This window comes from Amblyraja radiata, chromosome 3 (genome assembly GCF_010909765.2).
Source record: "Amblyraja radiata isolate CabotCenter1 chromosome 3, sAmbRad1.1.pri, whole genome shotgun sequence".
Taxonomy (NCBI): domain Eukaryota; kingdom Metazoa; phylum Chordata; class Chondrichthyes; order Rajiformes; family Rajidae; genus Amblyraja; species Amblyraja radiata.
Window position 1 is genome coordinate 3,043,963 of NC_045958.1, and position 18,764 is coordinate 3,062,726.

The 18,764-nt window shown below is 42.4% G+C and overlaps 1 protein-coding gene across 3 annotated transcripts in view; it reads right to left on the reverse strand.

Moving 5' to 3' along the window:
* Window positions 1–8,934: 8,934 nt before the first annotated feature.
* Window positions 8,935–18,764, reverse strand: part of edil3 (EGF like repeats and discoidin domains 3) — a 317,094-nt gene continuing 307,264 nt past the window's right edge. For all 3 annotated transcript variants that reach the window (XM_033017237.1, XM_033017236.1, XM_033017235.1), the window contains one exon: window positions 8,935–12,920. In XM_033017237.1, the coding sequence (XP_032873128.1) occupies window positions 12,774–12,920 (147 nt within the window). In that variant the 3' untranslated portion in view covers window positions 8,935–12,773. The remainder of the gene's footprint in view (window positions 12,921–18,764) is intronic.

Genomic DNA, 18,764 nt, shown 5'->3' on the forward strand with positions numbered 1-18,764 from the left:
ATTCGCCTTGTTAAAAACGAACATGGATAAAAACCGCACCGGCCATCAGACAAAAACAATTTGTTAACTACCACTGTTAGCACTTGTTAACAGCCAGTAGTTAACACATAGTTATACAATGTGTCATCAATGCATCGATTCACATTCCTCAGTAAATGTAATTGTATTTTGACGTCAAGTATTAATGACGCCGCGTTCCTTTGAATACAATTCACGGGACTCGGCAGCATCATTAATACTTGGTCAAAACACAATTACATTTACTGAGGAATGTAGTATTGATGACACATTGAGAATTTCTTAAAACTCACTCCTCACTTCCTGGAGTGCACCACTGGCTCAATATTGTTTGTGATGTTTGCTCTTCAAATATATTCAAGTATTCCGTCTGTCTTCCTCTTGCAAAAACGGAATGCACTAATAGCATTTCTCAATCTCGTCGGGTTAGTTCAGCTCATTAACTGCAACTCTCCAGAATGCAGCTTTCTTTACTCCAGAATTTAGTGTCTACCTTTAAAATAAATCCGTGGTCCGCTGAAGATAAACAACACGATAGACCACTCTGGAAATGCAAGTTTTGTTGTACACTTCATACTGTAGAACACATCATAATACACCTTCAGTGAATTAATGGGGTTAGATTATTTGTTTTAATCTGTTGTCTAGGATTAATCGATACCCACCCTATGTACCTTATATCAGATTTAAATCGGAATTCCAATTTTTTTGTTTTCCTATTTGTCAATTTTTTTGTGCCCGGTTATTTGGCGGCCAATCAACCGCTGCTTCTAAGGGGGTTGCGTCCAATCACCGACCAGCTTGCCTTAAAATTCCCGTCCAATCAACAAATCAGTCTCCTCCCATCCAATCAGCCGCTGTCTCCAAGGGCATTGTGTCCAAACACATAATGCAGTTTAATGGTAATTAGCAGCTATGGTAAAAGTTGGAAGCCAGTGGAGCTACTGACAGTTAAACGGGAGCAGGAGAGATTCACAGATCCATAGCACCTTAGTGTAATATATACTAAATAACAGGGCTGACAGACCTTGGCTGGGAACCTGGGGTTCACCAAAATTGTTCCCAATTGGGCCCCGCACCTCCTAAGGCCAGCCCTGGGTTTCTGTAAATTGTGAAATAGAACTAGAATATGGGTGATCATTGGTTGGCATGGACTCGGTTGAGCAAAGGGCCTGTTTCCATGCTGTATCTCTAAACTAAACTAAACTAAACTAAACTAAACTAAACTAAACACTTGTGTGTAGGAAGGAACTACAGTACTGGTTTATAACAAAGATAGATACAAAATGCTGGAGTTACTAGGCGGGTCAGGCAACATCTCTGGAGAAAAGGAATGGGTGATATTTCGGGTTGGAACCATTAATAGAAACATAGACACATAGAAAATAGGTGCAGGAGTAGGCCATTCGGCCCTTCGAGCCTGCACCGCCATTCAATATGATCACGGCTGATCATCCAACTCAGTATCCTGTACCTGCCTTCTCTCCATACCCCCTGATCCCTTTAGTCACAAGGGCCACATCTAACTCCTTCTTAAATATAGCCAATGAACTGGCCTCAACTACTTTCTGTGGCAGAGAATTCCAGAGATTCACCACTCTCTGTGTGAAAAATGTTTTTCTCATCTCAGTCCTAAAAGACTTCCCCCTTATCCTTAAACTGTGACCCCTTGATCTGGACGTCCCCAACATCGGGAATAATCTTCCTGCATCTAGCCTGTCCAACCCCTTAAGAATTTTGTAAGTTTCTATAAGATCCCCCCTCAATCTTCTAAATTCTAGCGAGTACAAGCCGAGTCTATCCAGTCTTTCTTCATATGAAAGTCCTGACATCCCAGGAATCAGTCTGGTGAACCTTCTCTGTACTCCCTCTATGGCAAGAATGTCCTTCCTCAGATTAGGAGACCAAAACTGTATGCAATACTCCAGGTGTGGTCTCAGCAAGACCCTGTACAACTGCAGTAGAACCTCCCTGCTCCTATACTCAAATCCTTATGCTATAAATGCTAACATACCATTCGCTTTCTTCACTGCCTGTCTTCCTGAGATCTTGACATGTCCGAGGAAGGACTCCGACCCATAGACTCACCTGTTCCTTTCCTCCAGATGTGCTGCCTGACCCACTGAGTTACTCCAGCATTTTGTGTCTATCTAAACTAAACACTTTGTGTTTTGTTCAAGATCCCTGCACCTGCGGTTGCTTGAGTCTCCATGCAGAATATCCTACTCGCGATGAGGCTCTCCTGGACCTAATTCATGAAATGAAGCCAAGCAACTGGGTGAACACCTTGGGGATAGTGACCATAACTTGATAAATTTCAATGTTGTTCTGAAGAGGGATAAGGATAATCCAGAAATCTGATTGCAAAACCATTGGACGGGAGTAAGACTGGGACCAGCTACTTGCAGGTGACTCTGCATTCAGGAAATTGAAGACTTTTAGAAGTTTAAGTATGGGACGTTTTGCTAAAATTAGCATTAGCAAATTTACAGATGGCACAAAGCTGGGTGGCAGTGTGAACTGTGAGGAGGAGGCTATGCAGGGTGACTTGCACAGGTTGGGTGAGTGGGCAGATGCATGGCAGTTGCAGTATAATGTGGAGAAATGTGAGGTTATCCACTTTGGTGGCAAAACACAAAGGCAGACTATTATCTATATGGTGTCAAGTTAGGAAAAGGTGAACTACAATGGGATCTGGGTGTCCTTGTTCATCAGTCACTGAAAGTAAGCATGTAGGTACAGCAGGCAGTGAAGAAAGCGAATGGCATGTTGGCCTTCATAACAAGAGGAGTTGACTATAGGAGCCTCCTGCAGTTGTACAGGGCTTTAGTGAGACCACACCTGGAGTATTGTGTGCAGTTTTGGCTCCAAGCTTGAGGAAGGACATTCTTACTATTGAGGGAGTGCAGCATAGGTTCACGAGGTTAATTCCCAGGATGGCGGGACTGTCATATTTCGATAGATTGGAGCGGCTGGGCTTGTATACTCTGAAATTTAGGATGAGAGGGTATCTTATTGAAACATGTAAGATTATTAATGGTTTGGACATGCTAGAGGCAGGAAACATGTTCCCAATGTTGGTTGAGTCCAGAACCAGGGGCCATAGTTTAAGAATAAGTGGTAAGCCATTTAGAACGGAGATGAGGAAAAACCTTTTTACACAGAGAGTTGTGAGTCTGTGGAATTCTCTGCCTCAGAGGGAGGTGGAGGCTGGGTCACTGGATGCTTTCAAGAGAGAATTAGATAGAGCTCTTAATTAGCAGATTTAAGGGATATGGAGAGAAGGCAGGAACGGGGTACTGATTGGGGATGATCAGCCATGACTGCATTGAATGGCGGTGCTGGCTCGATGGGCCAAATGGCCTACTCCTGCACCTATTGTCTATTGACGTGTGGCTGCATGTGTCAAGGGCAAGGATGGATTGTCCAGCGAACCCTCATGTCAAGGGATATCCCAGGCTTGATGCAGATAAAAGTGAGCTTGTTGGTTTAGAGGACAGAAAATGGGGGAGGATTCTCAGGAATATGGAGAGGGTAAAAAAGAAATGAGTAGGGCAAAGAGGGGCTGCTAAATGCTACTAGCTGATAAGATTAAGGAAAAGTCCAAGGCATTTACTATTAAGAGCAAGAGGGTAAACAGGAAAAGGTGAGGCTCAATCAGTATGCAGATTCTGGGGGTGGCACTGTGGCGCAGTGGTAGAGTTCCTGACCTCAGATTCTGTCTGTGCAGAGTTTGAAGGTTCTCCCTGTGACTGCGTGGGTTTTCTCCGGGTGTTCTGGTTTCCTCTCACATGCCAAAGACGTGCTGGTTTGTAGGTTAAATGGCTTCTGTGAATTGTCCCTAGTGTGTAGGATAGAACTAATATGTGGTCAGCATGGAGTTGGTGGGCCGAAGGGCCTGTTTCCACAATATATCTCACTATAAACTAAAAATAAAATATTTGGTGAGGTCTTAAATGAATACTTTACATCTATGCTCACTGAAATGAAAGAAAACTGTAGTTGGAAATGTCTTACCCCAGGCAACCTCCTCTGCATTCTCTCCAGTGTAATTATCTCTTTTCTTTAGAAAGCAGCTGTATCACCAAGACAGCACACAATATTCCAGCAGTGTCCTAACTGCCTAGCGCGCTGCCTCATAGAGGGGCGAGTGGGCCGCTGGAGGGGGCTCGACTGGACCGGGCGCCGCGCCACGAGGCCAAGCACGTGGACCGGTCATGGGTGGAGCAGCGGCGGAGAACACCATGGCTACACTTGGCCAGGCTGACCCTTCAACACCACCAGGACAGCAGACCTTCATGGTCAAGATCTCTGCGACTCTGTATAATGTCTCAGAGTACTACTGCTATGCACTTGTACTGTATGTGAGATACTTATCTAATATGTATCTAAGTGCTTATGTACAGTGATACGTGTACTGAACTGTATACAAAAAATAATTTCACTGAGTTTAAGAAGGAACTGCAGATGCTGGAAAATTGAAGGTAGACAAAAATGCTGGAGAAATTCAGCAGGTGCAGCAGCATCTATGGAGCGAAGGAAATAGGCAACGTTTCTTCAGACCCTTCACTGTACCTCAGTTCACGTGCGAAATAAGGTACCATACCATACCAGGTTTGAAAATTCATACCTCCAGATTCATGGACAGTTTCTTCCCAGCTACCATCAGGCAACTGAACCTACTTCTTACCAACTAAAGAGAAATCCTGACCTATCTACCTCATTGGAGATCATCAAACTATCTTTAATTGGACTTGATTAGACTTCATCTTGCACCCTTTATTCTGTATCTATACACTGGGCGGCTTGATTGTAATCATGTATTGTCATAGAAACATAGAAAATAGGTGCAGGAGTGGGCCATTCGGCCCTTCGAGCCTGCACCGCCATTCAATATGATCATGGCTGATCATCCAACTCAGTATCCTGTATCTGCCTTCTCTCCATACCCCCTGATCCCTTTAGCCACAAGGGCCACATCTAACTCCCTCTTAAATATAGCCAATGAACTGGCCTCAACTACTTTCTGTGGCAGAGAATTCCACAGATTCACCACTCTCTGTGTGAAATATTTTTTTCTCATCTCAGTCCTAAAAGACTTCCCCCTTATCCTTAAACTGTGACCCCTTGTCCTGGACTTCCCCAACATCGGGAACAATCTTCCTGCATCTAGCCTGTCCAACCCCTTAAGAATTTTGTAAGTTTCTATAAGATCTCCCATCAATCGTCTAAATTCTAGCGAGTACAAGCCGAGTCTATCCAGTCTTTCTTCATATGAAAGTCCTGACCATAGTTTGACCATAGAGTCAAACTCAATCATACAGCATGGTAAAAGGCCCACTTGCCCACACCGACCAACATGATGATGATCTCCAATGAGGTAGATAGGAGGTCGGGACCACTCTTTAGTTAGTAAGAAGTGTGGTTCAGTTCCCTGATAACTGGGAGGAAACTGTCTCTGAATCTGGAGGTACGCATTTTCCTACCTCTGTACCTCTTGCCTAGTGGGAAGAGGGAGTGGTCGGGGTGAGACTGGTCCATGGTTATGCTGGTGGCCTTGCCGAGGCAGCGAGTTAGGCAGTTAAGCCACTGCTGGAATATTATGCGCTGTTTTGGTCACCGTTCTAAAGGAAAGACATAATTGCATTGGAGAGAGTGCAGAGGAGATTCACCTGGGACAGGATGTATCAGTTATGAGGCATGATTGAATTGGCCTAACCGGCTGAGTTACTCCAGCATTTTGTTTCTTTCTTTGGCATAAACCAGCATCTGCTGTTCCTTGTTATTACATTAGGGATTGAATAGGTTGGATTTGTAATCCTTGGAGCAGAGGCAGCCGAGAGGGAAGCTGATAGAGGTAGACAAAATTATGAAAGGCAAATTATGGGTGGAGCAGTGATATAGTTGTTGCCCTACAGCGCCAGAGAAACAGGGCTCAATCCTGATCACGGGTGCTGTCTGTACGGAGTTTGTACATTCTCTCTGTGACTACGCTTTCTCCAGTTTCCTCCCACACTCCAAAGATGTAAAGGTTTGTAAGTTAATTGGCTTCTGTAAAATTGTCCCAATGTGTGCAGGATGGAACTAGTCGGAGCCGACACTGTATCTATAAGCATAGACAGGGCAGATGATAAAACAGTTTTTTTGTATGACAGGGGTGTCTACAATCAGAGGATAGAGGTTTCAGGTGAGGGGCAAGAGGTGTAGAAGGAATCTAAATACTTTTTTCCTTCAGAGGGCATTTACAATTGGCTAGCACTGCTGGAAAAGGTGACAGAGGCAGATACTCTAGCAACATTTAAGAAGTCTTGAATAACCAAAGTATAGAAGACTACATACTGAAGGCTGGTAACATAGAAAATAGGTGCAGGAGTAGGCCATTCGGCCCTTCGAGCCTGCACCGCCATTCAATATGATCATGGCTGATCATCCAACTCAATATCCTGTACCTGCCTTCTCTCCATACCCCCTGATCCCTTTAGCCACATCCAACTCCCTCTTAAATATAGCCAATGAACTGGCCTCAACTACATTCTGTGGTAGAGAATTCCAGAGATTCACCACTCTGTGTGAAAAATGTTTTTCTCATCTCGGTCCTAAAAGATTTCCCATTTATCCTTAAACTGTCACCCCTTGTTCTGGACTTCCCCAACATCGGGAACAATCTTCCTGGATCTAGCCTGTCCAACCTCTTAAGAATTTTGTAAGTTTCTATAAGATCCCCCCCCCCCCTTCAATCTTCTAAATTCTAGCGAGTACAAGCCGAGTCTATCCAATCTTTCTTCATATGAAAGTCCTGACCTCCCAGGAATCAGTCTGGTGAACCTTCTCTGTACTCCCTCTATAGCAAGAATGTCCTTAGATTAGGAGACCAAAACTGTACGCAATACTCCAGGTGTGGTAAATGTTAAATGGAATTAGCATACATAGAATTCGATGGTCAGCCTAGATATGTTGGGCTGAAGGGTTTTTTTCTATACTGTACGATTCTGTGCTATCACTTCAGATGTTGCTATGCAGAGTTCACTGATCAGAGTTTATTCCCCTCATCCTCGGCAGATATAATAAGATTACAAGTATAATCCAGTATCTATGAATCAATGTGAAACGTATTTTCTGAAATGTGGATGTCTCAAAGTTTTATTGTTAATCTGAAGAACATACAAGCTTGTACTGATTTTGCATTAACCATCAGATTTGGAGTCTAATACAAAAACAAGAGTATTAATACACAGTTGCTAAGGTAGCAGTGGTTATTTCATCCCCATTACATCATTTATGCATTTTAATTTACTGACCGATCTTAAGCCACATTTCTCAGATATAATTGTCTTTTTAGACAATAATAAAACAAGCCCATCAACTCTTTGAAGTTGAAATCTTACTTCAGATCTTACTGCATTGTCCTCAAAGGGAAAGTCAACCTGCTAATGGGATTTGTCTTAACTGAGTCAAATTTAAACATGTGTCAGTATTTCCCAAGGAATGAAACGGAGAACACTAATAAAGTATTTTGCCCAAATTACTTGTTCAGGTTGGCAATAACTTCAGCATTTTTAAATGTATTTATATCTTCAAGGTATTGTATATCCACGGTGGGGGAACCGATAGATATCCTGAAACAATTCACAAGAGATTTTTTTATCTGTATGTGCATATATTCTTTCTTGAGTCTGCAAAGTGCTTTGCAAAACTGCTTTTTCTCCATTTTCAGGAAAAGATTAAAGTTCTTCGACTTGACACCATTACTTCTGTTTCTCTCTCCTAACTTCCTAACCTGCTGAGTGCTTCAAGCAATTACTACTGTATTTCAGGCTTCCAGTATCTGAGTTTTTTGGGATTTTTAGTTCAAGAGGTTTGATTGCAGATACATGAATTTCACCGAACGGCTCCGTGCTAGCATGCTGTCAGTGATTTTCATCAGAGTTCTGCCAATGATCCAGCGAGATTAATGGAAGCCTGTGATGAATGGCCTAAATGTTACTGAGGTTTCCACCAAAATCACAATTTTAAATGAATCATGCTCATCAGAAAAGTATAATTCTAAATTTCCTTCAGTAGCAGAACTTGTCTAATTATTCCTTAATTTTAAACATCTTGATTATTTCTTGATGTGAAGGGGATGTTTCCACCAGTGGGAGAGTCTAGGACCAGAGTCAGAGCCTAAGAATAAAAGGCTGTTCCTTTAGGAAGGAGATGAGGAGGAATTTCTTTAGTCAGACGGTGGTGAATCTGTGGAATTCATTGCCACAGAAGGCTGTGGAGGCCAAGTCGATGGATATTTTTAAGGCAGAGATGGATAGATTCTTGATTAGTATGGGTGTCATGGGTTATGAGGATGGCAGAATGGGATTAGGAGGGAGAGATGGATCAGCCATGATTGAATGGTGGAGTAGACTTGATGGGCCGAATGGCCTAATTCTGTTCCTACAACTTATGAACCTATGAAAAGAGTTGTGTCCTGAACTACCAAGCTGTAGTTCTTCCCAAGATTTTATTTATAATCTTACTATAATCTGACAAAAGGTAAAAATTCTGAGACATTTGGGAAGAGTAAACTAATTCCACCGGCCAGTGAGTCAAACATCAGAGGGCAGAGATTTAAAGGGGAATTAGTGAGCAAGCAGCAGGCTCGTCAACCCATTATGGCCAAATATTTCTAAATGGAACAAAAGATGTATCGTTATTTATGCAATGAGTCGATATGATGTGCAATAAATTACCTGTTATTTTGTTAAGGGAGTCGGGATGTATATTCGAAAAGGAAAAAAATACTCTTGGTTCCAAAAAATGAGAAGAGTGATGCTAATTAGGATGTACACAAAAATGCTGGAGAAACTCAGCAGCATCTATGGAGCGAAGGAAATAGGCAATTTTACAAGCCGAAACCCTTCTTCCTAATTGGGATGTTCTTTCTAAGCGTGGTACAGCCACAATGGACCAAGTGACCCGAGAGGTAAGATTCTATCAGGTTTCATTTCTGCATTTTCATGTTTGATTTGGAATATACTCGTTTCCTTCTATTCAGAGATAAAATACTCTGAGGTGACAGTAATGCAGATAGTTATGCATTTTGTCATGTGCCATCCTTTTAAAATCTCTTCTTGCTCCTTTCCAAGCGTTATTAGAAATAATTTTCTTCGTTAAAGCCCAGCATCCAAACAATCTTTGTAAAGGCTCATGCGTTGAAAGCTAGCAATTGATACATTTCTCATATCTTTGTTGACGTATAACCAGCGGCCTGTTTCTGATGAATAATGTGTTGAAGAAATTGGATTCTCTCAATCTCTCAAACGATGTTCCTTCGTGTCTGCTTTGATGTTTCCACCCGTGGTCTTTTAAAGTGGTGGTACCAGGGTAAAGTGGATGTGGATATGCAGAAGCATCACTTTTGAACAGCCATTTGCAGTCTTGTATGAACCTAGATGGGCTGACCTCCTTGTGTGTCAGTTACTGAAGCACATAGCCTTGCATATGGTTTCAGCAGACTATTTCTCACAAGGAGCGGCATAATAATGCCTGCAAAACAAAAATAAACAAGCTGGGGGTATAACTTTGAGGTTTGCTGAAAGGCCGCGAGAATAAGAGGATAAGAAGAAATGCTACACTAGATCCAGATGCAAGATAAGATGTAATTGAGTGATGTAAATGACTCAGCAATTAAGTGCACCGTGCAATTAATTAATTACCACTCAATAGATTTTTTTGGGGGGAAATTTTGACTTCATTGAAAATGGTTGTTACTTAACCAAAAGGCCGGTAGCACTAAAAAGCATCTTCAAAATGCATCAACTTGCTTGAAGCAAAATGTAATCCCGAGTTAATATGAGTATTGTATCAGTTACATGAATTGGCCAAAAATATCAATTGATATTTGCAATGTAACATTAAGCTACATTTTACATTGTGAAAATGGTCCCTTCAAGTAATTAATAAAATTGACTTCAATGGGATGAGTTTCAGAAGCAGAAAACAATGTGCTAATGTGTTAACATTGTGCGTTCTAACACTACTGGGTGGGGATGTATTTTCAATGTTTTTTTAATGGTTGACTTTCCCTTTAATTCCATACACAAACCAATACATTCTTAAGTCACTCAGTGCATACAAGGGTTAGGAATTCTGCACAGTCACAGACATGCTAACAGTCTAATGATTTGAATAGCTTGCAGTAAGATTAGTTTCTCAATTCTTTTCTTCATAGCTCCAAAATGTTACAACACGCCTTCTGTTGTCCTTCACAGAGCCAATTGTAAAAGTGTTACATCATTGGAAAAACAACTGCCTTGAACCTAAATGCAGTTCACTTTCCTTTTGGGAAGGTGCAACTTCCCCAATGAAATTAGATCATGTTAACTTCTTCCTTCTCAACATAACAAATGAGTATATATGTAGCTTTAAAAATGCCAGACTACATACATCTTGGTACTTGAGGTGCTGAATCCAAATCGATTTTGGTGTTGGGTATTTTGTGGAAATTATTCTAGATTACCATAAAAGCACTGAAAACAGGTTCACAGATGTATCTGCCATGCAGCATCCTAAGTAATTCTAAAGAACAGGCATCAATTATCCCCACTGAATTTGATCTGTTGGAACTCAGTTATTGGATAAAAATCATTTTCAACATTAAGAAAACATATTGCCTTTGGAGGCACAATAAAAAGGACTCGACAATTCTTGAGGGACTCATAAAAGTAGAAAAGAACCAAAGTAATTTGTACTAGCTCGTGTAAAACTTAATTGATTTGTAAAGCTGCTCTGGTTAAATCCAAGAATTGGTATCCTTACCAGATTTATGGCAGTGAAAATGAAACTTTCCCCACTAAATTATGGAAATAATAGGATTGACAAACCTGTGTAAAATGTCCATACTGACGTGGCTTAGTAATGACCAGCCAAAAACATATGCATGGGTACGTCACAACACAGGTCAAAAACTCTTCATTTTCCAATCAAAGATAAAAAGAATCGCCGTGCATTAGGGCTGAAAGTTGACGGTTCAGTTTGCTGACTACTGACTCACACTGCTATTCAAATGTTGGAGCTTCCCCACTTTATCCAGGAAAAACTATTGTTACAGGACATTAAAAAGGGGGGGGGAAATACACTGGCTGACACTTCCAATCTGATATCTTTGCAAGCTTTGTTACAGTTCCGTGCGCATACAGAATGGAAGCAATAAAAGACAGCACCACATGTGAAAACCTTTCTTCATAGACAGAGGCAACAACTAACAGAGCTAACATGGGTTACATCAGCTTACAACAGAATGATGCACACTGAAAATGGTCAGTGATGTTATTAATATTGCCCACATAGTATAAAGACATATGTAGTGAATGGTTGATGGATCTCAGAGAAAATGGATTATAATTTCATCTTTCAATATGCAATACCATCTATTAGCCTCAGTACACGCTGGGCTTCAGTGAATTTGGTAGTGGCATTGAGTCTTAGTGAGAAATAAAAGTGCTTTAAACAAGAGGACGTTAATATGTAAAAGCAGGGATTATTTTTGATGAGGCAATGGTGGATTTGAACCATGGGTAGGTCAATTCTGACAGTGACATGAATCACTGTTAAATTACATGGCTTTCAATCTTGCATGACCTTTGCTGTGTTGAGAATATAAGCACTGAGGCAAAATTGACAAAACCACCTGTGTACATCAAGTCACAAAACAAAGGGACGGCTTGAAATGCGTGACTTACAATGGCATCATATTATGTATTCATTGATATACAGAGGTCACTTCACATTCATCTGAATCAGAAGAGAACTACATGGAACAGAGCAAACGGCTTGTGTCTAAAACAAATCCACATTTCGTAATAATCACAAGAGTATTCCTTTCTCCTCCTATTTCTTTGCCATGATAGCATGTCTTTTTTATTTAAAAAATAAAATTTGCAACAGAATAACTTAGGTTGGAAATGAAAACATGCTGTACAAAAATGATAACATGTGGAATCATTGAATGTGCTCCAAGAAAAGACTGATGTGTGTACAAATATGAACTTTTTAATGATATTATATGTTCAGGGATTTATTATCTTGTGTATTCAGGGATCATAACATTTATTGCCGAATTATTTTGATATATTGCAGTGACCTAATATGCCATTCTGGGTTCCTTTTTCAGCATATTAAGCATAAGCCCCATATATAGAATCGCACATTACTGTTTTTAAGTATGAAGGTATATGAGTATATTATAAAGCATCCAGGGGGAAAAAGACAACTTAAAAAAAATCTTCAGTGTCTGATAACAAATGTAAGACAGGTACATTTTGTTGAATGAAAGCTTTATCCGTGCTCAATTGCTTTAATGCCTGACTGTAATGACAAAGTTAAATCGAAACAAGACATTTCATTCTTAGGAGCCAAAGAGAGAGAAAAAAAATGAAACTTTAAAAAGTTTACAATAAATAAGATACAATACTGGTACCTGGAAGAATATTAGAAATATTAGTTTTGAAGAGGGGGGGGGGGGGGGCAAAAGTTTGTAATTACACAAGTTTATTTTATTATGTACAAATTAACAAAACACAAGAAAATGAAATTCTAAGGAAGAAAAATCATCGTATGAAAGTCTGACTAAGGGCAGGCTGAGACCACCTCACTTGATTCATGCCTATCACAAACTGAACACTTGTTCATGAAAACCCTTCAATATCTTACAGGTTTGTGCAGTTTTTGTTGAGTAATAGTAGGACAGTGATAACGTTCTTGTCAGTAACCACCATTCATTGTCACTCTTCCGTGCATCCCAGTAACTCCGTCCGCAGAGTGATTCGGCCATACCACGACCAGGGCAAGATTCTAATATATTGTGCGTGGATTGGAGGATCTATTACATTTTTCCTGTGTGTATCATTGTCAAAATTACCTTGGAAAACCTGCCAAGAGAGAAAAAAAAACATTATTACTAAAGGGACCGTAAATTACAACACAGGCGCGGCACGATGGCGCAGCGATAGAACTGCTGCCTTGAAACCCCTGTCCCACGGTGTGAGTTTACCCAAGAGCTCTCCCGAGTTTAGAAAAAAAACAAACTCGTGGTAAGTACGTAGAATGTACGTAGCGGCTACATCGGAGCTCGTGGATGTCTCGTAGCGGCTCGTAACGCTAACGGCAGGTACTCGGGGAAGCGGTAACCCGTGAAGTTTTTTCAACACTGTGAAAAATGTCCAAGAGTAAAAAAATACTCGTGATGAAGTTCCACGAGTTTGATTTTTTTTTTAATAACTCGGGAGAGCTCTTGGGTAAACTTGCATCGTGCGACAGGGGCTTTACAGCGCCACAGACCCAGGTTCGATCCTGACTTCGGGTGCAGTCTGTAGGGAGATGGTACATTCTCCCCGTGACCGCATGGGTTTGCTCCACTTTCCTCCCACACGCCAAAATCGTACAGGTTTGTGGCTGAGAAAACCCACGCAATCACAGGGAAATCGTACAAACAGCACCCGTAGTCAGGATCGAACCGGGTCTCTGGCGCTGTAAGGCAGCAACTCTAACGCTGCGCCACCGTGTCATCCAATAACATTTGACTGGCCCACTAGGAGAGAACAGGACAGGAGACAAAATCATGGTCAAATAAAATTGGTGGTTCAAATGCCTTAAAGAAGGTATGGAGCTAACAAAGGAAATTGCACAATTGATGGACTAGGTACCTGTAGGATGGTGGCACAATTAAAATCATTGATCTCTAAGATCTCGGCTTCCTTGGCGGGTTCTCCATAAGATACGATAGTGGCATTGACGAGACGTTTGGAAAGACAAATGGATATGCCGTGAATGGAGTTAAGGGCAAGGCTGCTTTATCAAAGGGAGCTGAGGGAATGCTCTGTGTTCTGTTTCACAGAGACATGGCTCACCCCCAGCTCCCCAGACTCAGCGGTCCAGCCTGAAGGGTTCTCCATCCACCGTATGGACCGTACACTGGCATATTCATGTGTGTATATATTTATATAATGGTATATGGACACACTGATCTGTTCTGTAGTCATGCCCACTATATTCCGTTGTGCTGAAGCAAAGCAAGAATTTCATTGTCCTATCAGGGACACATGACAATAAACTCTCTTGAACTCTTGGAGGGATATGGATTATCTACAGACAGATGACAGTTGAACTTGGTTTCATGTTGAGCACATACATTGTGACCTGTCATCCTGTGCTGTATTGTTCTATGTTTTCAGCTCTGGAGAAGGTTATCAGCTTCAGGGACCAGTGAGGCTATGAGGGGTTTACTGAGTATTTTGTTAAATATGTCTTACTCAACCAAGAGGTAATGAAAGTAAACAAGCATAAGGGCTTGAGTGAATGTGAATTCATGTGACGTGGGGCAAGTGCAGCCGAATTTCCGTGCTGGAAATTTACCAAGGAGGATTCGTCAGGCAAGCATTGGATATTTCAAAACGTAAGATAATGAAGGTATGGATAAGAGGGTTCTAGTGGCTGATAATTTGGGACAAGGATAGGGCTGTGCAGAGTGATGAATAGAAAGAATGGGATGACAAAAAGTTGTTAATCCATGGGATGTCGGCATGCTGGCAAGGTCATCGCTTAATACCCATCCCTTATAGCTTTAGGGAAGGTGGTGGTGAATCTATCTTCTTGAACTGGGGCAGATTGGTGCCAATATCTTTGTTTGTTGTGAGTAGGAGGTCCCTAGACATGGGCCCATTAAAAGTGGAAGACTGCCACGACAGATGGACGACAGAAAAGGAGAGAGCTAATGATATTTTTTATTTGTTCGTTGCCATTATTCCACTTGGTGGCAGAGGTCATGTGTTATAGAGGCTGGTGAAGAGGTTTTTGGAAGAACTAAAATGCATTTTGTAGATAGCATACATGCAGTCACAATGCATTGGTGGTTCAATATGCACGCAACTTCAATGAGTTTTAAATCATGTAGGCTGCTTCGTCTGGATTGCATCTAACCCTTTTTCAAATAGAAGAACAGACAGAGCCAGACAAATGAGCAGTGTTGCATCACCCTCCTGATTTACGCCTTGTGAATTCATAAGAGGTTAGTTTGCAAAATTAAAACCCATGGGACTGGGGCTAGCACACAGGCATCAGTTGACAGATAAGTATAATCGTCAGTATAATCAAGTCTTTTTCTACACGCAGGCATTGACTATGGGATGTGGCAGGAATTGATGCCTTTGCTCCAGCTATTCACAACATTGGTCTTGGTTTATTATAACCAAGTATACAGAGATACAGAGAAAAGCTTTGTTTGGGTGCTATCCAGTCAAATCATGCCATACATGAGGTACAATCACACCATACATAAGTAGAACAGGGAGAATAATACCAGAATGCAGAGTGTTACAGCTACAGAGAAAATGTGGATAAATAAGTGTAAGGGCTGCATTGGTAGAAATATGAGGTGAAGACTACACCCTCAGCTTTTGAGAGGTCCATTCCATAGTCCATTAACAGTGGGTAAGAAGCGCAGGTTCTCGAGATTGATCCCTGGGATGGCGGGACTGTCATATGAGGAAAGATTGAAAAGACTAGGCTTGTATTCACCGGAGTTTAGAAGGATGAGGGGGTATCTTATAGAAACATATAAAATTATAAAATAACTGGACAAGCTAGATGCAGGAAAAATGTTCCCAATGTTGGGCGAGTCCAGAACCAGGGGCCACAGTCTTAGAATAAAGGGGAGGTCATTTAAGACTGAGGTGAGAAAAAAACGTTTTCACCCAGAGAGTTGTGGATTTATGGAATTCCCTGCCACTGAGGGCAGTGGAGGCCAAGTCACTGGATGGATTTAAGAGAGAGTTAGATAGAGCTCTAGGGGCTAGTGGAGTCAAGGGATATGGGGAGAAGGCAGGCACGGGTTATTGATAGGGGACGATCATCCATGATCACAATGAATGGCGGTGCTGGCTCGAAGGGCCGAATGGCCTCCTCCTGCACCTATTTTCATTGTTTCTATGTTTTTATACTCCTGAATGATTCAACGGTTCAATAGTTTTTTATTATCACGTGCAATTCTGCTTTTGCATACAGTTCAGTAAGATTATTGCCGTACATAAATACAATCGCCAATCAAGTACAGAGTGTATAGAAACAGCTGAATGTGATGGACTGAGCAGCATTCACAAATCTCTGCAATTTCTTGTAGTCGTGGACTGAACAGTTGCCAGACAGTTTAGTTTAGAGATACAGCGCGGAAATGGGCCCTTCTCCCACCGAGTCCGCACTGACCAGTGATCCCCGCACATTAACACTATCCTACACACACTAGGGACTAGTTACATTTATACACTGCCAATCAACCTACAAACCTGTACGTCTTTGGAATGTGGGAGGAAACGGAAGATCTCGGAGATAACCCACGCAGGTCACGGGGAGAACGTACAAACTCCGTATAGACAGCACCCGCAGTTGGGATCGAACCCGGGTTTCTGGTGCTGCAAGCGCTGCAAGGCGGCAACTCTACCGCTACGCCACCGTGACACCGCAAGTTGTAATACATCCCCGTAAGATGCTATATATGATGCCTCTAGAGGAATCGGTAAGAGGTTTTGGAGATATGCCAATGGAGACAATATCAGTAGAAACTGATAGGCCATAGCAGTATATATCAATGATCTAGATGACCTTTATCATTTACAGATGACGCAAGACTGAGTGAGAAGCTGAGTTAAAGAAAATGAAAATGCTGAAACACTCAACAAATCAGGTCCTAATTATTATTCCCCCTTCTCTTCCCTGTGCCCCATCTGGATTTGTACCCATTTCGTCCTTTCCCCTTCCCCATCCTCTTCCACCTATATTCCTTCCTCTGGCTTCACAATTTCACAGAGTCCACGCCAACCAGCGAACCCCTTACACTAAGCCTATCCTACACACACACTAGCCTATCCTACACACACACTAGCCTATCCTACACACACACTAGCCTATCCTACACACACACTAGCCTATCCTACACACACACTAGCCTATCCTACACACACACACTAGCATCAATTTACAATTTTTTACCAAAGCCAATTAACCTACAAACCTTTACGCCTTTGGAGTGTGGGAGGTAACTGGAGCACCCGGATAAAACCCACGTGGTCGCGGGGAGAATGTACAAACTTTGTACAGGCAGCACCTGTGATCAGGATTGAATCCAGATCTGTGGTGCTGTGCCACCGTGCTGCCCAAAAAATGTGTCTGAAGAAGGGTCCCGAATCAAAACATCACCTATTTAGGTGCTGCCCGACCCATTGAGTTATTCCAACACTGTATATCTTTTTTTCAAACCCAGCATCTGCGGTTCCTTGCGAATCCTATTTTAATTTTCCATGTTTCTATGTCTTGGGAGAATGGATAGAACTCTTGCCACAGAATTCCCAGCTTCCGATAAGCTCTTGTGTCCACAGTATGTATGTGGGTAGCTCACACTGGCTTCTGGTCAATGGTGAGTGTAGGATGCTGATGATAGGATTGAACTTTGTTAATGCTATTGAATGTCTGGAGAAATTCTCTCTTATTGAAGCTTTAAGGGCCGGTCCCACGAGCATGCGACTCCATGCGGCAAGCGCGACCTAACGTGGTCGCTTGAGCTGTACGGCCTCGCGGGGCCGTATGGAGTTGTGCGCTGGCCCCGACATCGTGCGGGGCTCCGAAAAACTGACTGTGTTCAAAAATTCCGCGCGGCAACGGCTTGCTGGCCCGCAGCTGCCTTGACGCCGTACGTACCGCCTCAACGGGCGTGCGCAGCGTCTCGACGCAGTACGCAGCGTCTTGACGGCGTGCGTCACGCGCGAACTTCCCGCGGACTTCGCTCGAACTTCACGTCACTCACTCAATCTCCGCGCGGCCCCCGCTTTTGGTTTGGTCCCGCTTGCCGCATGCAGGCGCATGCACTGGTTATCACGCACATCGAGGTACAGTGAAAACCTTTGCTGTGCGCTACCCAGTCAGCGGGAAGACAATACATGATTACATGATGAAGGGAATAACATTTAGTGCAAGATAAAGTCCAGTAAAGGCTGAATGAAGATAGTCCGAGGGTCTCCAATGTGGTAGCTGGTAGCTCAGGACCGCTGGTAGACAAAAGTGCTGGAGAAACTCAACGGGTGCAGCAGCATCTATGGAGCGAAGGAAATCGTTCCCGAAACGTTGCCTATTTCCTTCGCTCCATAGATGCTGCTGCACCCTCTGAGTTTCTCCACCTTCGATTTTCCAGCATTTGAAGTTCCTTCTTAAACACTTAAGCTCAGGACCGCTCTCTAGTTGTTGGTGGGATGGTTCAGTTGCCTGATCGAATATGAAGGATATATACACCTGGATGTATACAAAGAATCTGATAAGAGGGCCCTTGTTGGTGCTTGTTTGATATTTCTGGTAATGAGCATTCTGTCAGGCAACGTTTTCACACAAAGGGTGGAGGGTGTGTGGAACGAGGTGCTAGAGGAGGTAGTTGTGGCAGGGAATAGCTGTTGAAAGGATGGTTTGGATACCGGATCACAGCTGGGAAAAAACCATTGGGGGTGTTGGAGGTGCTTTGAGCTGGTGGGCAGAAGGTCAGGTGTGGCAGCAATGAAGCAAATAGTTTAGTTTGTCCTCTTGCAGTTGCCCAGGTGAGAAATGAGGGCAAGAGTTAAGGAAAAGTTCTGACATAGGGTGGCCATGCTGAAAGGAGAATTCTGTTTTCCATTCCACACTTGCCAGCTGACCTGCTGAATGTTCCCAGCATTTAAAATATATATATATTTTAGCTGAAT